This window comes from Haliaeetus albicilla, chromosome Z, assembly GCF_947461875.1.
Source record: "Haliaeetus albicilla chromosome Z, bHalAlb1.1, whole genome shotgun sequence".
NCBI lineage: Eukaryota > Metazoa > Chordata > Aves > Accipitriformes > Accipitridae > Haliaeetus > Haliaeetus albicilla.
The window spans coordinates 16,433,936-16,455,682 of record NC_091516.1 but is presented as its reverse complement, the minus strand read 5'-3'; the positions used below and the strand labels follow the sequence as shown (position 1 = coordinate 16,455,682).

The 21,747-nt window shown below is 43.0% G+C and overlaps 1 protein-coding gene across 1 annotated transcript in view; it reads right to left on the bottom strand.

The window, feature by feature from the left end:
• The window catches only part of KANK1 (KN motif and ankyrin repeat domains 1), a 105,367-nt gene that overhangs the window by 48,475 nt on the left and 35,145 nt on the right, over positions 1-21,747 (bottom strand). Inside the window, exon 3 of the mRNA XM_069777041.1 lies at positions 3,063-3,179. Coding sequence (XP_069633142.1) covers positions 3,063-3,099 — 37 coding nt within the window. The 5' untranslated portion in view covers positions 3,100-3,179. The remainder of the gene's footprint in view (positions 1-3,062; positions 3,180-21,747) is intronic.

Below are 21,747 nucleotides of genomic sequence, written 5' to 3'. Positions count from 1 at the left end.
CTTCCCAGCTCCTGCTGCAGGTCCCTTGATGAGTGCATAACATGCTTTGGACTTAACCCTGCTGAGTTTACCAGACTGAGCAGTATGCTCGCATGCCACCAGGGCAGACAGACTTGAAACGGCAAACAGTTGTGACTACCCAGCACCCAACTGATAAATACAACAATTTTTTCTTCAAGCACCGATTATCTATCACTAGTGTTAGAGAGACTTCAGCTATTTTCTGAGCAGATGACACAACTTTGACAGACCCTAATCCAAAATCGGTACCAAGCCTCAAACCAACTTCCAAAATGTATGAAGATGAACAAATAAGCTTGCAGCTCACAGAAATACAGTTCACTACAAGATCTCTGTGCAATGAAACTGGGAACAGAGCGCTAAAACTTTAAGTCAGCAGCAAACAAAACTATTGACAAACAGTACTGAAGTCTAAATCACAGTCTCTGTTATTTATTTGCCACATTTAAAGTTCATATCTTTACCAAGATATGCAAGAGGCACAGAAATTTATCATAGGTGCTTTCATGATAAAGTCATCACTTGCTTTGGAGCTTATCTCGCATACACATTCACTGAAAATATTTACAGCAAATGTACTTCCCATAAACATCCTAAAAAAAAAAAATCTCTATACAAATGCAAAACAGCTTGATCCTTTCCTGGAAACAAGTTCCAAATTCAAGCATTCCTCTACAGATTTTATCTGTAGCAGTAGTCCATATAGGCTTGTATACTGAAAAAAATTACCGAAATGGCACATAGGCATAATCATTTAACAGTGCAAGTACTCACATTCTCGAGTTAACCAAAGCAAACCACTGCTCCTTAGTCACCTTGTACTTGAATGCAGCTCAACGTGTGGTCAAACTTGCCAAAATATTCAAGTAACATAAACGCAGCTTAGTAGTCCATAACAAGTCTTTCTAGTTCTTTTTCCTGTTGCTGATTGATTCAGAGGGTGCAGAAACACCACCCCTGAAGTTTGTCTTTCCACTCTTAGAGCTCCGTGCAATTAAGAAACTTGCTTCAATACCTCCAACGCCCAAATCAGTTCCTGCTCATCCAAAGGCATTCTCTCCCAGGCAGCAGGGCAGGATAACAAATCACAGGTATTTGCAGCCCAATACTCTGTCCATTATGAACTGCTGAGGATTTGGAGACACGGGCATACATAGCTGCGTGTCAGAACGCCAGCCTCAAGGGTTTGCAAAGCCAACAAGTCCTGACAGTCTCTGCAAAATGTTGTCCAATTTAGTTTTGAATTAACTACTTGCAATTCATTACAGCGTCTTTCTACGAATAAGGGAACAAACAGCTTCTACCCTGCAAGAAGACTTGTTTGCATAACAATCCTGAAACTAAAACTTCATCTTGCATTAACAGATCCCCAGTACAAGCATTTAGCTTGTTTTAGACTTACACATCAGCCTACCAACTTTTTCAATAGACAATTCTACTGTGGGGCGGGGGGGGGGGGGGGATTAGTAAACCTATCAGTAACACTCCATGCACAATTTTTCTTTCCTTGTAAGCAGAGGGAATTGTTCTGCATGACTTCAGTTAAAAGTGTACTACTAAAAAAAGTCAAGTTTTGGGGGGGTTTAGGCAGTAAACAGCTACAGTTCAGTCACACAGCAGAGGTTTTGAAGTCTGCCTCCTCAAAACGATTACAAAAGGTTACAAAAGGATATAGTTTCTTTCTTGCAGAATATACTTCTAACTGTATAAGGGAGGGAGGACAAAATATCCTTTTTCAGCAGTCTGAGGATTTAACAACATTGGTAGATTTAACCTTAAATCACCAGCAGATAATAGTCACTCCAATGTCTTCATGTAACTTCCACTAACCTTTAAAAAAGACTTCTTGTTTTGCATAAATTGCAGATAATGACACTCCATATTTCTAATTTCCTGCACACAAAATGCTTTAATCCCTTGCACTAATTAGAACAATTCTACAGGGAGCACAGCGAGTAATTTAGGATGTTTCCATACCAGAACATACTTTCAAAGGAGGTTGGTGCTAAAATCCACCAGATAACCCAATACTCTGTATGTGTTTGTCATGATCTGGCGAGTAGCATTTGAACATGAGTGCATGAGCCTTAGCGCAGAAAAAAAAAAAGCTGAAATTTCTGTTTACATGGACAACAAAAAAGATACTTAGTGTTCCTTCCCAGGATATTCAAAGTGCTCCCAGCCACCCCAGCCTTCATTGATAAATCCATTTCCCATCATACCTACATTAGGAGGTCTCAAAAGAGCACACACAAGCTCCTACCACGCACTTGAAATTTTCCATATAATCCCACTATAGCAGCCTCAGCTTTTAGTGGGCTGAAGCTATGTTTGTGCAGTGATCAGGAGAACGGGAAAATATTGACACAACCAGAGAAGGAACACTGCTGCTGTGCTGTTACCAATCATTCTGCAATCTCTGCCCCCTCCTGACCCATCAGTCCTCCTCAGCAACCTTTGAACATGCCAAGCGATCTGTTTCAAAGAGTATCACCTGACCAAAATAGACATCTCAGGAGCTTCTTAAAATAACGAAAAAGTGAAATGAACTGAACGCCTCCTCTTGATGTTGCTTGAGAAATGCTTTTATGTTTTGCTGAGAAGCAAGAAACAAAAATCAGCCTGACCAGGAAGGGTGACCAGGAAGGGCTGGGGATTTGACGTTTAAGAGCTGGTTAATGTCGCAAGTTAATTACAGACACAGGATAATAACCACATGACTTTTTGCAGCAAAGCCCTAGGCCTCTCAGAGTCTGGTGCAAGCCAGTGTAGGTCCTTCAAAGCAGAGAGTGCTGCATGCTGAACGACTGAATGCCAGCCCTTACATCTTTGCAAACAACCTTCCACACTTCAAATATGTAAAAGGTTATTGGGGATGGTAGTGGGGGAACAGACAGGCTCTGATCTACCAGGAAATTAGTTTTCAGTATTTAGTTTAACTGCAGCTACTTCACTTTTGTGCTACTTTTACAATTTAAGAAATAAGTTTTTTTTTTTTAAATTAATAATCCAAAGGGGGAAAAGCATTCCCGATTAGTTACCTGTAGCACTGCCGTTAGTATTTGCTGAGTAGGCCATGTTTGCTCAGTGACACATCCAGAGCTAGGCTGTTAGGTGTCATGCAAATGCCATGCATCAAGTCCAACCAGACATGCAACCTGGAACAAACAAGAGAAAGGCAGTTAAAAATGTACACTTTTAAGAAGTTAGGTGCATTAAGCAGTAGGCATTTCTAAGTGTTTAAAGTCTCATCTTCACTGCAAACTTCACCACAGCAGTAACTTAATATCCCTCTTCATCAGCGTCCTAGCTATCATAAAACTCACAGCCGTCCTGGCGTCTGAAGTTGAATTGTGGCTCTCCGACAACCTCCAAGGAGGACCACTGCTCCGGATCTGTCCTCAGTGAGGATGTAACCAGCTGAATTTGCAATTGGCCTTGGTTTTTTTGACCTGCCCTCAGCTTTTTTGCAGTTTGTCCCTAGCCTCCCTTGTAACCACAGCAGCTTCCTCACATTTGCTGGCACGCGTGTGAAGTTTTAGACTGCCCAGCGGTTAACACAGGCAGGGTTAGAGGATTTCTAGGTGAAGAGCACCTACAGAAGAGCTGTACCTGTGCGCAGGGGACCAGCCACGATGTCTGAGCTCGGCTGTCCCCCAAAGCAGGCGAGGGCAGAAGGACCCCACCGCAGACACAGCCAACGCCAGCACGTGCATCCCCACCACCCGACAAGCCCGGCGGCTGACAGCCCCTGCGTGGAAGCCTGCGGCGTGGGGGGACCGCAGCGGGCACGGACCCCGGCTGGGACGGCGCACAGCTGACTGCAGGACCTGTCCCCCGCAGGTCCCAGCGGTGACAGGTTTTCTGGGTGTGAGGTTTTCTTTCAGCCCGCATGTGGCAGATTCAAGGGAGAAGCGGTGCTTGCCTGAAGCTCAGGCTGCGGGTGCAGAAAAAGGGTGCTGTCGCCCTGGGCGGGTGGCTGCTGACCAGAAGCCAAGTGAGAGGCAGAGGCAAAACCAGCAGCAGTTTTGTGGGTAGCTGGCTGCTGGCTGGCTCTGCAAAGCCAGCCTTGCTGGCTCTGCAACGGGGCTCCTGCTCCTCCTTCCCTGCCCACCGTGGGGGCAGCCCGAGCACAGCCCTCATCCTCAGAGCAACAGCTTCGACTCCTCCGGGGCTGCAGAGATGCATCCTCTTGGCTCTGCTGCAAGTTTTCTACAATCCAAACAGCATTTCGTTTTGTTGACTCAGACAGGTGGAGCTTAGGTACACGAAGAATACGCTGCTTCGCCGACCCCAGTCTGACTTAGGCTGACAGCTCCTCAACAAAGCAGTCACATTTTTCCAATTATATTTGATTTGGCTCTGACAGTACATGCGTGGAAGTATTTAAAGCTAAGCAGATTAGCAAAGGAAAAGAAAATCCAGAAATGAACTAGTGCAAGAATCATGCGAATCTGAGTCAAAGGTATACCGACTGATAGAGAAGCTGGCTGTTTCTTAAAACTGACAGAGATCCATCACACAGGCTAATAATATAGCTCAGTTTCCCCCTTCAAGGAACACGAGCACATTCACTTTATTTTTAGTATAATCCTGACATCAATTTTCCAAGACTGCAGAAAGATCTCCATTGCAACAACTCCTCCCCAAGCTCTGTCATACACACTTAAATCTATGATCTCTTGTTGAACGGAGGGCAGGACATGAAGCTGTCATACAGACTACGAGCAAAAGGCTACAAACAACAAGAAAAAGCAGGCATCCAACACAGACCATGACACAGAGAGGCCCATCACAAGATTACAGACATAACAGTAATTACCAGATTTCCGATACAATGAAGCACGGCAAAAAAAAAAAAAAAAAAAAAAAAAAAAATAGAAAAGCATGCTGCTGGCTGAGTTTGCAGCCAGAACTGAAGTTTGAAATCTGTGAGCCTTTAGGAAAATATTACCTACTTCCTCTCAAAGGGAGAAATTTTAAAGCATCACTCCCATCTCTGTCATTGCCATCAGGATATAAAGTCATGCTTTAAGTTCAAGAAGTGCAATTTTTTCTGAGTCATAACAAATACTTACTGAAAAATTACCATCTGTCTCTATGTTAAGTTTCTCAGGACAGCCACTGTCTCAGGGCAGGCTGCACTTAGTGGGACATCAGACGCTACCAGCAGCGCACCCAAGGGTAAACAGGGCTGAATTAATTCTAATTTGTTCAGCACAGTCCTGTGCTTCTCACCAGCACTGTAACGGGTGTGCTTCCTTGCTTTCACTGTATATGTTTATTGCACACTGCTGCAGCAGAAGTCTCGCACCACTGTAAACCTAACCAACAAAGCACAGTAAAATACAGACGCTGTCTAACGTAGGCCTTGCTTTATCAGGCTACTCATGTTCTGCCAGTCTGCAGCTCCCTATCCCACCAGAAGCAAAGAAAGCTCAAGGGAGGCTGCTCAGGAAACCTGACACAAGATTTGCATCCACCTGGCCAAAGTCCTCCAGGGTCCTGTCTCAGCACTTCTGCAGGGCTGGATGTTAGCTAGCTCCCTGAGCTTGCTTGGCCCATGCCACCAGCTGCACCGCCACTAGTGCTTGTACAAGGGGAGACCTGAGAGGACGCCCCCAGGGACGGGGACGGGTGGGAGAGGGCCCTCTGGGAGAACCACCGCTTTCTTTTAGGTGCAATGCAGTCCCAAGTGAGAGCGGGTCAACCACAAAAGTAAGCCCCAACTTGAAACCCGTGCTGTGGCGTGCCTGCAAACTCGTCATGGGTTTACATGTAAAATCTGTTAAGCTTCATCCTATCAGTTTCAAAAACACGGGTCACCATCATGAGCACACATGAGGAGAGCTTCCTAATAGCGAGAAGCAAATGCAAAGCCAAAACAGGGCCTCAGGTCTACATTTTGTTGTGGCTTAAAAAGATGTAATTGACCTGGTACAAACTCCCTTCTGGGTACGCTTCTATTGGTTTCAAAGCTGTGCAGGCTTAAGTACCTCCATTAAGCAACAAACTCACCTTTACTTAAAACAGTGATGCTTCTGAGCTTAAATGAGGATTAATAAAATAATTTAGGAAGCAAATTCAGTCCAACAGATAGGAGAAAAGAAAAAAAAAAGACAAAAACGTAGGGTCTAATAATTCACTACCTAAGATTAAGTGGAAGAATGGGTTCCTTTCTTTTTTTTTAGATGAAATTTAACTGCAGCTGACAACCTGCCTATTAAACAGCTCTTAAAGTATGGAAGAAATCTGATCTAGCTCAGCAGACTCATGGAGGAAGGGAATTCATACTGCTTTGAGCCACAACAATACATCAGGAACTGAATTTCTGAAATTGCACCAACACGTACATGGACCATTTTTAGAAACATATTGCATGGGATTCCCCAGCAACACACATCCCAATAGCTGCACTTTGACAGAAGTCTCTCATGTGGGCAAGGTGCAGGATGACACTGGAGGCCAGCTAGAATACACAGAGAAGGAAAACTTAGCCTGCTCTACAGCAAAGCTTGTTCTCCAGTACAGACATCTTACAAAAGAAAATTAGTAGAGGAGCTTATATATTCCATTCCCAACTCTTCAACTTTCTGCCCATGTGTTTTTACATGCTCACCCCATGCCTGACTGTGAATACTGTGATTTACAGACCCTAGGGCAAATGCAAAACAAGCAGAGACTAGCTATATGAAGTGTTATTGCTCAATGAAGCAGTTGTTTAAAGTGTTTTGAATTAGATATTCAAACTCTCTTCTGCCCTGAGGTTCAACAGCAGAAACCTTAAACACACATGATCCTCAGTTTCTACAAACTATCACGACACCCCAGCTTTTACAGGTTTTTCCAGAATGGTGATTCTTTAAGCAGAACATAAAGCCTATGTCCTAATCCTGTCCTAATCACAGGGGACAAGAACCTTGCTCCTCCTTTGTGCTGCATCTTGTCGGGACACCTACACCTATGCTAGCACTTCTGCACCAGAAATATCTGAGAAATATACATCAGTTCTGGCATCCACACAGCAAAGCTGTAGACTCAAGAGGCGCAGACCAGACCTTGCAGAAAATCCAGGCTCCCACTTTAGTCTGATGTTTGCAAGAGAAACTTAAGACAGAAAACAGTTGAGGTTTTATCTAAGAGTGGTTGAAGAATGGCATGTTGGCAACACAGTAATTAGAAGAGAAATATAACTCAGCTCTTAACCCAGAACAGCGATGATGAAAGTTTTCCTGTCCAGGGTCTGCATTCACATGTGGGAAATGGTGATGAACACACACTTCTTTGTGGTATTCAAGAAGACAGGCCTTGGCTTCCCAGGCAAAGGGGCTTTAGGCTAAGTAGATATGCGTCTAACTTTTCTTTTTCTCATGCCACTCAACACAAGCTCCAGATCTGCAGACATCTTGAACCACTCACAGGGTGAGTGTGGCTGAGACACTAAGATGCTCTTAAGATCTGGACTAAAAGTGGGAGCATTGTGGGGCAGAGCTGTGCAGGATTCAAAGGTACTGGCTCCCAATTGTTCAGATGGATGCAGTCAGAGGATGGTCCCAGAAGGGAAACGAGCACTGCAATCCTGTCCAGCAAGTGCAAAGCAGTGATTAAGTAGGCCTGGGACAGAGGGGTTTGACAGAGCAAGTCAACCCATGAGGTGCAACACTCGAGGAAGAACTGGTACTGCTCCATTCCTGTTATACATCACTGCAACAAGACTTCTGCCTGACACTTCCCTCTCACTTGTGGGTTGTCCCAGCAGTAGAACTCGCCCAGTTTCATTCTGCAAGATACTGATAACATTTGCAAACAAGAGGCAAGATACATGCAAAACCCATGCAAAGACACAGATGGTAATTTCTCCAGCTGCAAGAAGAAATTGGCACTGGAAATCCCTCCTCCCGCTCAGCTGGAGGGGCAAGCACTTTCCAAAGTTGTGCAGCTCTACAGGAAACAGGAATGTCTGCAACCTACTTTGAGTCCTCAACCAAATATGCCAGGTGCAATTTAAATGAAGCAAGGGCTGAAGCCAGCAACAGCAAAAGGGAAAGTATGTGGGGAGTTGCTCTGTGGTTGGTATCTACCCTGGGAGAATGACTGTGTATCTCACCGATATTTTCTTTTCAATCTTACCCCTACTGTGGTTGTGTTCTTCTTATCCATATGTTTATCAAAACAGGTGGCCAATAAACTGAGAGGCAAAGTTTGTAAGGGAGAAATAATCTTTTTTGCTGTTTTTTATAATTAAAAACCAAGTAAGAATGTAGGCATATGAGGATTTTCTTCAGGTCAGACACAAAGCAGTCAACTTTGAGATAAGGGAAAACTGCGAACGATTTTAAATTTCACTTAATTATTTAATCATGTAACAATTCACCCATTCACATACTTTCTAGAGTGAACGTCTTTTTCATGTTGCATCCAAATCACAAACAAAACTATTCAAGTTCAGTTGCTGCTCAAGTCTCACTAACTGAACAAAATAAGTCACTAGCACAGGCTGTTTGCCTAGGCCACCCTAAAATGCAAAAGTAAAAATTCCCAGGATCAGTGTTTCCTGCAGCCTCTCTCAGGCAGCAGGCTGTTGTGATTCAGCCTTCTCCATCAACAGAGATGATTCTTACTATATGCAATATGACAGGCAATTTATTTTGGACTGTATTTAAGCAGGCAACCAAAAAAAGCCACCTCTCACTATGTATGGGTTTTTTTCTGCAGGATCTGCAGTACGATGGGAGCAAAAGAAGCCTTGTAAATCCTTTCAACAGGCGAGTTAATTAACAAGATATGGCTATGGTCAGCAGGAATTTACCTGCCTGCCTTCCTCACTCCCTCCACTTATGGCATTGGCCTGTAAAAGGTCTCTCTTTGCAGCAGAGCTCCAGGCAAAAGCTGAGCTAAGCTCTGTTAAGAAGAGAGTGATGGCTCAGAAACTCTGGGACCTGAGTCAGCAAGCTGAAGAAAAGAACAGTCAGAGTGCTCCCAGCCAGGGCACGTGCTTGTGCTTCCCTTCTGCCACAAAACAAAAAAAAATCAGACCCGATTCTGAGCTGCCTTGCTTTTGAACCACGAACTCCCAGCTACTGCAATGCCAGGCTCTAATTCTGAAGTTATGTTGGAATTAACCATCCGTCACTTTCATGGGAATGTCCTAAACTTTCTCCCACCCCCCACCCCACCCCCAGCAGACTTGCATTAAGCTGTCTGCCTCCCTTGTTATTTCTGCAAGCAGAGAATAAGTGTACAACCTTCAGTAACATAAGGATCTGAGGGGTTTTCTTCTGCATACTTGAAAATGGTCTCCTCCTCATCTCCTGAGCTGAGCTTCTACAAAGCTTCTCCTTCACTCTCCCAAGCCACCTACTGCACAGGAGCTGGGCTTTACAGGGCAGCTTTCGGTACGGCAAATGCCTCAGAAAATGGACATATATGAAAATCTTTCAAAGGCATTGGATCCTTCTACCTACCCTAAATAACCCAGCAATTTTCTGATCTTCCCCCAGTGTTGCTTTGTCACGTTTGTTAGTGATGACAGCAATGCTCTACCACCAGCTGTTGGGTTTTAGTTTCCCTTCATATGGAGTTATCCCAAGCGGGTCTGGAGGATCCAGAAAAGAAATCAGCTGTTCTGCACAAGCCACTCATTGATTTGCTGGTACCAAGCAACAAGGGAAGGATTTCAAAATACTACCCAGCAGCCACAAACATAACAAGCATCCTGTGGAGCCAGACAAATGGTCCATCTAGACTATCTTGTTTTCAATGGTGGCAACAAGAGATACTATTTAAGGAGAGTACACGTGCATGATGGATGATGAGACCATGCTTCTGTGCTCTCCCAGCACCAAAAATGATTGGATTGTGAATATCTAAAGGTATATCCATACTGTGTCATTTTAATATCCACATTAAGTCACCTGTGAATTTGACTAGCCCCTTTCTGACCCTGCTGATGCCACCTGCCTCTGCTGCCTCATGGGGCAGGAAGTCCCAGGCTGTCACTACCCACTGCGTACTTCTTTCTCGTTTTAAACTGACATCCTACAAATTTTACTGAGTGCCACCAAATCTTGCATTGCAGGGCTTGGTGAACATCAGTGCAGATTCAGCTTACCCACACTCTTTGTGATTTTATAAACCTCAGTCTTCTCTCCCAGCTCATTTGGCAACTCCATCCGCAGATCATTTTACTTGCCCTATTTGTACGTACCCTTTCATGTGTATTCACCATGTGGAAGACCCACATCACGAACAGCATCTTACTAAAAAATTGACTGCAAGAACGATCATACAAAATTCGGTAAAGTACATTCAATACTTTTCTTAGCATAACCAAGCTTGGCTCTAACAACCAGCTAATACACAGGAAAGAAAACCTCAGTTTTAGTAATTTTTGTCAGTAAGTGAAGAGTTAATAGAAAACAGAACTTAACCTGCAGCACAAGCAGCTTTCCCTAGTGTAGGCCAGGTTGGACACAGCCCTCCCAAGTATCCAAATGCACATCAGGTCAGCCTAATGGACTTTAGGTAACCATACCTGTTCTCCGAGATCCAGCAGACTGTCAGCCAGGACTAGGAGCTCTCGCTATTTTCTCACTATCAGGATCAGCATTCATTGGTAAAAGGAAGTCTTTGTATGGATTCTGTACATCATAGGTGGTATGCTTTTGTCATTCCTCATAAAGAGGATACCCTGTCTATATAGAACTGGGCTAAAATCTTGTTGCTTTGTCCAGTCTGCTGACTTGGTGGCCCATGTCTAACATGCAAGAGCGTGATCTTTGCTCACGTGCTGTGAGACTGAACACAGACAGATATGTTTGAATGGCACCCATCACACAGTGCTGCAAGGCCCCCCCTCGCTGCAAACGTTCTCAGACCACCCATCTCTTCTGGAAATCATTCCTGACAACATCATTGTCATCACATTACATTACAGAAGCAAAAAAAAAAAAACCAACCTTCAGAAGGCTGCAGTCTTGTAACTCAGAAACCAGTTTCTGTTTATATTAGGGGAAAAAAAAAATCATCTAGAAAAAGAAACACAATCCAGGATAGAAAAAAACAACTTTTTTTTTTTTATACCTGAAATTCCTAATGGGTGATGTAGAAGACACTCCCTTTGGTATATGCCAGTGAATAATGAGTCACATGAAAGTACATGAATTCAGGCCAGTATGATATTGCTATGGGTTGTAGTGCTTGCTGTGACTGGGAGCCCAAAGGATGCAACTGGGCTATCCACATTTTCTTGTGGAGACGCACGAGGGCTGAGACTTGCATGGCTTGAAGTAGTTCAGTCTGATCATTCTTCAAGAGGCAAATGCAACAACATGTGAGCAGCATTTTCATCTGCTGTGACAAAGACTCAAATCCAGCATCAGTAACAAATGAAAGGGCTTCCAAAAGAGGTCTTAACTTAGGAGAGGAATGAATGCACATTGGGGATGATGCATGCATGCCATGCAGTATACCTGTGGCCTCCCAGTGCTGCTGTGCCTGGCACAAGAAGCAGTTCCACCTTCTCATCTACAGCATGAATATAAACTACCCATCACATCTGTTCACTTAGTGGGGCAGGATGAAACACAGCATCCTTTTCACTCTCTTGGCTTTAAACATTAAAAGCTGGACAACAATTGTAAAAACATATCTGCAGATCCCAATACTTTAAAATCAATTCACTTATTTAAATTGAATATGAAGATAGATAAACTTGAAGGCTGAGATGAATAAACCAATCAAGGATGTTTATAAACAGCTCATGAAATGCACTATGATCTCATTTAGACTTTGCATCTAAGACAAGCTGCAAGGATTTTAAGGCACAAACTCCGGTAAACAGTAAAGTTTAACTCTTCTGCAAACTCTTCTACAAAAAAACTTAATTTTTGGTGACATTTCATATACAGTGGCACAAGCACGAAACATATTTAGAGGTAGACGGCCAAATCTCAGTCTGTCTGTTCTTCTGATTTCAGGTCTGAGATGCTACACCTAGTCAGAGCAACCATAAATCTCCTATGACAAAAGGGTGGTGTGCATTGCAACCGTGATGCTGTGGGACAGCTGGTAAGTTCAAAGACTTTTGTCTAGCAGCATTTGCCCATGTAGCTATTCCATGGTGGTCCCAGCTGAAGGTGTATCTTTATGTGAGACAGCTCCAGCAGCAGATCAGCTTTGTCCCCATGTAGCCCTAAATGCTGCTTCCTGCCCCAAAACAATACCCAAATCCTGGTAGCTCTTTTCCTTTTTTTCCCCCTATTAATAAGGGTACTGTAGACTTCAGTATCAACCAGTCCTTACCATACAGGAACAGAGAAATTACAGGCTTTTTCCACAGTGAAAACAGAAAACTGTAGGGGCAAGGAGACAACATTGCAAGGGCTGGCCTCTCACTTTTCCTCTATCACAGTTTACAAAAGAGGACTTCAAAGTCCTATTCTCCATGTGACTCTAGAGCCCACACTGCCAACATTCACCACTACTAAGTGCTAGACTGCATCTACAACCTCAATATTAACGTGAGGCCACTTCTCTCTAAGTTGCTGTGGGCCTTTGGAAATGCAGGGGGACCCCACTCCCCGCAACTTTTCCATTGCACTGAGACCACAAACACACAGCTTCAGCTTTGCCAGGGAACACACCTGAGACATCCTCCAGGCTGCCTTCCCCTCCCACCCCATCACTCAGCATCCCTCAGGAACAGCCAGCATGTGTGCACAATTTTTCTCGCCTCCTCCCCTGGCCACATACCATCTCTCTGAGGCTTTTTGCATTCATGCCAGGGGTTAGCAGGTTTCTCTGGTCCCTCCTCCAAAGCCACTATCTCCACACCACAGCCTGTGGACTGCAAGCTTCCACACTCCGGCAGAAGGGACATGGGATTTAACAGCAGCAAAAACCTGCCAGCCACCCCACCACTCTCAAAATTGCCTCTCATTACTGAGCATGCAAAGAGTCACCAAACCCAACTAACATTTTGACTTGGAGCTGGCATGAACCAACTGGAGAGTGTCTGGCAGCACTTGCAGCAGAGCGCAGTGGAGCCAGGCTAGCTGGGTATCTCCAAACTCTTCCTGCTCAATGGCTCATGGAGAAAGACGTGTCAGATTTCTGCAAGTGTCATACTGCCTCTGCCTTGCATGCAGCCAAAAACATCTTGCTGCATGTGGCTACCTGCAGAGAACTTACCCACCCAAAGGAGGGGACCACAAGTTGGGGCAACGCACTTGTCCCTCACAGGGGGTGTTCCTCTCTGCTGGCTAGTCAAACCAACATTAAAACAACCTGTTCCTAATGCCCAGGGACTTTGTAATTTAATCAGAGTAATTTAAGTCAGCATAGAGCTCACATAACTTGTCTTCTGCCTTCTTAGCGAGAGGGTGAGCCAACGCTTGTATTAATTATTGAAAGCATCTCCTCATGCTCATGCCCCCCTTCTTTTTCACACAGCTGTACAGTGGCAAGTTCTGAGAGTGCCAGTGCCCATGGAAGTGTGCTGATCGGCTAACTGCACAAGAACTTTCCACCTTAGGGAGCCGGGCACTAAAACTCAGTGAATTATGTCTCTCACCTACAAATTCTCACCTAAAGCCCTGCATCTGGTTGCTGGCAGGAGGCACACACTGCTCTCCCACAGGGCCCCGGGAAGCAGAGGTGCTCCCAAGCAAGCGGTGTCCAGCTGTTGGGACGTGTGTAGTACTACTGCCACGTGCAGCATCACGGCTTGCAGCACTGACACTCATTTTTGCACCAGTCAGTCACATCCCAATAAACTCGGGCTTTCATTCAAATTGTCTGTCAGGCAAAACTACATCTCGGTGCTGACATGAGCAGGCATGCTCTACGAACAAGCGGCCATCTATATCTTACAGCACACGTCAAGCTAGAATCAAATTTGTAATTCCCCAAATGACATATGGATCTGAAAGTCACCTTCCTATAACCCTGAAACAGTGGATCAAGTCCAGCACAAACTGCAAAAATTCTACCTTTCTATGGAGATCTATAAATATGTTACCTTTAAAATCTTTGTGGTTGATTTATTGTTGGATAGCAGCACATTAGGAAAGACATAGCAAAATAAGAAGTATCTTTATCAGTCACCATATGAGCACAGAGATGTAAGTAGATGGCAGTGCATCTTTCACCACTAACTAAATTCTGGGAAAAAAAGCAATATAAGAGGTTAATCTTCTGAAGAGCAACACAGCAGGACTGTCAATGAAACAATGCATCTTCAATGTGATTCATGTGTTTCTTCACAGAAGGCCACGCCTAGGCAGGGAACTATGTGGCATGTATAAAACTAAATCAGATGTTCCTAGTAACAAAAGAATGGCTTTCATATTCACCTGCATTATCTGGAAAGCAAAATAAGCTGCTGCACAATTATCAATGCCCTCCTCAAATCATACCACAACTTTCTTTGTTGAGATAATTCCCATCCACATCCCACTTCCCCAGAATGCTAAGTCGTACTTCGAGCTCTCCCCAGCTCCGGATATCCATGGATTTGTGATAAACACCCAGCTACAGTGAACAAACCAATACAGAGCTAAAAGCAGACCCATCTGTCTTCTTGGAAGAACTGCAAAACAGAAAATATACAACTTATTTATACCTGTCCCCCTTTTCCCTCACTCCACGCACAATCAAGAACAGAGCAGCTGAATTTGAACAAGGTCTGTCCCAGTAACATAAAAAGGAAAAGTTTTTAAGATTTAGGTTCTGGTTTTCTGGGTCAGAGCAGAACTTAAAGGTCCCTTCTGCAGGTGGTGTAATTTCCCTATAAAGCCTAAAAATACCCTTTTTTAGCAATACAGATAATGTTTTACTGATTTTAAATCTTGAGAAATGTTTTTATAGGAGAAGGATGTTACAGCAGAAGTGTTTCCCCTGGCTTTGTTCTTAGATATGCTGAAGCTCTTTCCCCCCTCTACCTTACTTATTTGGAGGAACTACTTATTTTCACTGTTTCTGTCTCCAAGGATGGATGCACCTTACGCGGGGCTAACCAGCCCTAATTTTCACCTGCTCCCATTCCTCAGAGCAACAGGTCCAGTGCGGAAAAGCAAGACATGGGAACTGATACACTGCTATACATTTTTACTGAGAGGGAAGAGAACAGACAGCCAAAAATGTTACAAGGCAGCACAGCATGTTAGGATTAAAGACCTCTGCAAATACCTTTCCTACTACTACTTTTAATTTCTTAATTTTCTAAAGCTATGTAATCACCTTATGAGGTAATACTTTTACCCTTTGCTCCTCTCCGCTGTACTGGAATGACTTTTTTTTTTTTCTCCTCAAAATACAATAGCAAGAGCAAGCACAGAGGTTACTATTGAACTTCTGTTGACACATTTATTGCTAATTATTAATCCATGTTTTGCCCTTTGTTTCTGACAATATTCCTCTAGTAGCAAAACATTGCCAAGAAAATGAACAAAAAGAAGGCAGCAAGCTGATTTTAGCCTGCAGTGAAGTTTCAAAAGCAGAAAAGGTGTAAGCTAGGCAAAAGTTTTAAGTAAACATTTCATTTTGCATTCCCTATTTCTAAATGCCACTACCTATCTTCTATACACAGACTTACACAGAGGGCACATCCCATGTTGTTCCATTAAGCAATACAGAAAATAAAAGACTAAGAAATTAGAATGCACAGTATTTAGAAATATTCTACACTTCGCTACTCAAAAAAGCAGTTCCACTTTCAGGGAGGAAGGCTGCCACCAAGGTGGAAGCTCTCTGCAATGGTTTAAGCTGGGGAAACACCCTGTTGAGAAAAACATGATCTGATTTTTAATTACTACAAAAGTACAGAGTACAATAACTGCTACAGTTTACCTCTACCAGTACAGAATTACCAGTACAAAATACTAGCTTGTAAAAGAAGATAACGACTTTTCCAACACAGCAAAAGGATATCTGCTTCACCAGGTAAAGAGAAGAAATATCAGGCAAACAATGTTAAGACAAAGTTTGTGGAAGAGAAACCTTAAGAACTGAAATGTTGAACACTGTGTGTGAATTATTATTTTAAAGCTCTGATTTAAGAAGTAGACTTTATTTATGTATGTAACTGAATATTGCAATTCAAGTGTTTATTTTTGCTATATATTAATTATTTTACAGCACATTTAGAATTGGAAAAAAGAATACAAAAAAGATTAAAGTTATCCTCGGTTATCTGAGGACACAAACAGATTTCAGTATGCTTCTTACCTGCTGCCATCACGCTGAACACTGACTGCTATGAAGATAAGAAATTACCAAGAATGAGAAAAGGCTAGCTAGGTCACAGATCAAAATAAAGTTCATAAAGGGTGAAAGCCAGCTTTAGTTCCCTTCTAAGTATAGCTAAAATTCAACATATGATAGCTCAGGCACATGAGACTTTAAGGACACATAGACAAGCACAATTTTCATCAGCAACTGTCAAGGAAGGCATACTCTTTAAGGGCTAATTTTGAGAAAGGTAAATGGCACTTAAATAACAAAATTCCTATGGAAACTTCTTCAGTTTACATTGTCTCCACTCCCACCAACATTAAGAAAGCAGACAGTAAACACGGACAGATCTAAACTGTTGGTCAAGCCTTACTGGACATCATGCATCTTGCAAATTGACGTGCCAAGTCACACCACATCCTTCATTTTGAACTACACTCATGGCTGATAGCAAATAAAGACCTGGGTGACTGCAAACTTTCTCCTTAAATGAAGTCCTGTAGCTGCAGCATAAAACCTCACAACTTTGTATGCATCTCTCTATTTGTTCAACAAAACCCAGCCCTCAGCTAGTTTGAAGAGAATTGTAGTATTTGTGTTTTGATGCATAAATCACACAGTTGCTTTACAGTAGTAACGAGGTAGCTGTGATTACTGCTGAGATTTGTAGGGAGTGGCTTTTTAAAAAAAAACGGGTGGGGACTTAACATGCTGCAGAGTATCACAACAAAGGCACCAGCCACTACCTTGTATTACATCTCAGATACCAGAATACATTCTTGAATAGGTGCGATAGCAACAGGAAAGGTTAACTTAGCAGTGGACACTGCAACTACAAAAAGTAGACTGCAGATCTTCAGAGGTATTTGGCACTTCACTTGCCTTAGGGAGTTCATGCAGCACTTGCAGAAGCAGCAGAGGACTTTCAATGAGTACTCGGAGAACTGCTGATAATTACAGCAGGGAATCCCGGAGCCACAAGAGACAGGAATATCCCTCTCTGTGATCTAGTCTGCTCCCAGGTGCAGGGAAAAGAGTAGCATAAAAAGCAGTCAAAACAAATTTGTTAGCACCAGTGTTAAGAGCAACATTTCTTGTTCCATGACTAATGGGATTTTTGTCTCAAGTAGGAGATGGCCTTTCACACAAGGGCTATCAAGATGCATCCTATTTTCAAGGTGGCTCCCACCATCCTCTCCCCATGGCCTCAGTGATACCCACGAATGCACAGCTCTTCATGGCCTTTACCTCTCTCTGCTGAGAGCTCGAGGCAGCTGGCCTTGCTGCAGGACAGGCACATAAACCCTGACTCCCTATATACGGCGACCTACAGTTGTTCTGGTGGTGCTCACTTACAGTAGTGTATTTTGAAGTTGGGCAGGTTTTAGCTCATATCGAAATAAACACAGCTGTGCATATGAACACCACTCTGTCACCTGCCCTCCTGAAGCATTTTGCATGCGGCTGCTATGGCCCAAAAAGCTACAGACACAAACCTTCCCAAAAGTGCCAATTAGCAAGTATGTGGGAAGACGAAACCTGATGAGACAGCAGCTCTTTGCTGGGAAAGCAAAAGCATTGAAGGTTAAAAAAAAAAAAAAAAAAATAAAAAAGCAGCTTTAAGAAATTCCACTTTGTTTCATTGACTTCCAGCAATGAACAGTGGCAGAAGGAATGCAACTGTTGGGAGCACACGGGTTGCTGAGGCAAGGTGGGACAGAACAGCAGAAATTGCTTCCTAAACTCTCCAGAACTGTGAAGACACCAGCCAGCCCCTCCCAGAAGCTGTGAGATTAATACATATTTACAACACTGCAATAATAAAATAGCACTCAAAAGGAACAATGACGATAACACACTCCAGAAAAATATCTTTAGGAATCACAGCTACTCTATGTGTATGAATATTATCTGTAAATATAAATTTCATCTTATTAAAAAGTGTTGATAAATAGTGCAAGTTAGTGTTGACTCATGATGGAAAGAGACAACTACTGTCTCAATACGTAATTAATTTCTCCCTGTGAACAACTTTCAAGCCTTAGTTACAGTAAAAGTAAACATTGCAGACTGTGTTTTATAGTTAATTAGAAATTGTATGTTAATCAGTTTGCCTGTTTCTGAAGGCAGGACAAAATAAAATCAGGGAGACAACAAGCAGCACAAAGATATTTGGATGCTCCTTCAGAAACATTATTAGTTTGATCCATTCATCCTGCAGAGCAAAATACTGTAAAAAACATGTTCTATGAGCCACTATGCTTATCCATGTTATCATTCACTATGAGGATGACAGATGCTTGAGCTCCTTCCTCTGCACCATTGGGAAGCACTGGTCTTACCAATATGAACTGCTGCACAGCTGAGGACTGAACAGAGCTCGTCTTAACAAAATCTAGTCAGGGCTACTGAACACTATCCTCTCTCCAAAAACGGGACAGACTCACTCTCCACAATGCACTTACAATTCTGCATGGTATCACTGAGTGGTAGTTGTACGGTTTGTATGGTAGTTGAAAAACCTGACCACAATGAAAAATAGCATCTCAGAGTAAGATTTCAGAATAATACCAAAACAGAGTATTTCAGAACAAAACAAGGCAGTTTCCAGAAAAACAAGTTATGTCCCATGCACCCAATGGTGATCACATTTTCTACAAACATAGCTTTTTTTTTTTAAACAAACGTTCTTATTTCCAGAAAGTGACCTCATTAAAAAGCTTACGGTATCATCCTGTTCAGTGTCCAAACACTGATTAATGGAAAAAAAAAATCACTTTTAACATTCAAACCACAACACTTCAAAGCTGTTTGCAGGACAATATGAAGGAATTAAAATTTTTTTTTCAGCTTCTGATCTCAAGGCAGGTGGCTTCTGATCACCATCAGGTGGAACCTACACAGTTTATTCTCAGATTTGCCAAAATCTATCAGTGGGCATAGCAATGCATACCTCTACAGAGCAGCCACTAAAGGGAGCATGGGGGAAACAGACACGGGACTTTTCAATATCCCTCAGGGCCAGCTGTGTTTTGCACCAGCTCATAGTTACAGCATGGGTGGAAATTTGCATTAGTTAGAAGTAGGAGGAATAAATAACAGGAATAAAAGATAACCAAATCTCCCAGTGAATGTGTTTTAATTATTTCCTGCCAGCTCTCTCACACCAACCTCTAATCCTAGACAAGATTATTTATTAATTTTATTGATTTATTGTCTTCAGTCTTTATGTCCTAGTCAGTCCTATTCTTGACCTTATCAGATCTGCTGATTAAATGAAGGTTATTTATATATATTACAAAATCAAAGTGTATCATGCTGACTTGTGGCAGACTTGTGCTAGTTTTAACAAACATTCTTCAGAAAATTTCTGAGTCTCTATATGGGTGTAATCAGGCAAACACCTCTGGCTCTTGGCAAGACTGTAGCTCCTGCTCCTACATCACAGGTGCTGCAGTAGACTGCCTAATATTCCCAACCAGCGCAATTCAAAGTGAGACAGGATAGGGAGATGTGTTGCAAGCAAAGAGTCATGCCATTTTCACCAGGAACATTTTCTATGTGAATATGGAGACTCCTCAGCTAACGAGGAGCAGATTTAAAGGACTTCTGAGAACCCTGTTTGATTCCAGTAGGAATCCACTAGAGCAGTTGCATGGTATAGTGATCTATACCTTGCAGTATATATCTATATATATATATATATCTATAGTATCTTGCAGTAGCAAGTGATCTTAGGAGAGTTGGGCTAGTAACATGGTAGGTGTGCATGCTACACCTTTACACTCCTAAAAGTCTCTGAATTTTCACCCAAATACCTACAAGATCTGTGAGCCTCCCCTGGCTTTAGGGCTGGAGTTTCACAGGAGATGGTAAAGGGACATTGCAAGTGGTCATGAAACCCCACAAGGAGACACTGCTAATTTAGTAATTGAGTAATTTAGTTCCCTGACCAGTCTGCAGCCCTGGGACCCGCTGAAGGCAGTGTGCGCGGTGCTGCTCGCTCTGCATACGCCCCAGAACCGAAGCCTGCGCTGCCCCGTTCTGCCCTCCAGCCCAGCCATTTCTCTTAGCTTAAGCCAGCGGGTACCGGGAGCCGATAAACTAAAAGCTAACAGCAAGTGCCAAGGTATTATTTCCACCAACTTCACAGAATGTTGTGGGGAATATTAACAACAGGTAAGTACAGGATGCACAAACACCCAACTTTCCCAGGCATTAGTGGTAAGAATGTGCGAGCAGCAACCCGTGCCATCTGATAAGCAGCTGTTTCAGGAAATTCACAGCAGAATCGAGCCCAGGTTCAGAGCACTATACTGAGATCAGAGTTCCGACGTGAACAGCGTGGCTGACCTCATATGGGTCCATTTCTTGGCGCGTAATCCACCCTGAAAATGCTTTAACTGCCCCAAAATTCACTGATTCATTGAACTCCATTAAGTGAGGCCAAAACTTTCAGACAAAATTTCTCTCAGCTGGAGAAGTCGTCGAGTTGTAAACCCTAACTTTGCTACTCACTTCCTAAGCTTGGTCAGCCCCTCTTGGCAAAGCATTCAAAGTGATGACCAACCCATCCAGCTGCAGATGCCTCTGATATTTTGCAAGGTGTGACCATTTTCCACTGAGCAGTCTGAATCTCAGTACTTAGAAAAATAAGAGCATATATATACACACACATACACATGCACATGTAGACCTACTCTCTGATCAGCCTGGAAAATAGAAGTTTTTCAGCACAATTGCAACTATTGAAGGCAAAACTGGCTAAGGCAGTGTAAAAACTGGCGGTAACGTCAATCTTTCTTACTACAAAATGGTGAATAATCAACAGACAGGTAAAAGGACCACAAATGTGGGTACTCCTTCAGGAAACTGTATGCTCCTCTCAGTTCAAACTAATTCAGCCAGTATCAAATCAAGACAATTTCCTAAAAATCTGTGCTGAGAGTACTGGGCAGAGTTTTCTTTGGAATAACCCGGTCTTTTCCTACAGAGGCTTCTCTTCTGCAGAAGACATCATATCAGCGAGACACAGCTGCACAAATCAAGCTTCCTTTTGCCCCTGGTCAAAGCACTGGTGTTGAACAATTGTTCCTGTCAACAAATTCCTCCCCTCTTACTCACAGAAATATACTTGACTTTGAGCACACTCAGCCCAGTGGTTACAGCATAATGTAAACCAGTTATTACCCAATTTTCTGTAACTTTTATATTATAGCATGTGTGTATTTCCATTTATCTTTGGTAGACCACAACCCTTTCATTGGCACTGCTAGCTCTCTTTAAGGTCATTTGTCACTCTAAACTGGGAGGAGGGGTTGAGGTTTCCGTTTGTTGGTTTAGTACCGCAGTGTGAAACAAGTAGCAATGATTCTTAATAAGCACCCCTAGGGAGACAGTCTTCCAGAAATATTCCCCTATAATGGTTACAGTGCAAATAATGTACCCCTGGACAAGATCATGAAAAAGAAACAGAGTAGAAAGGTTGGGAGG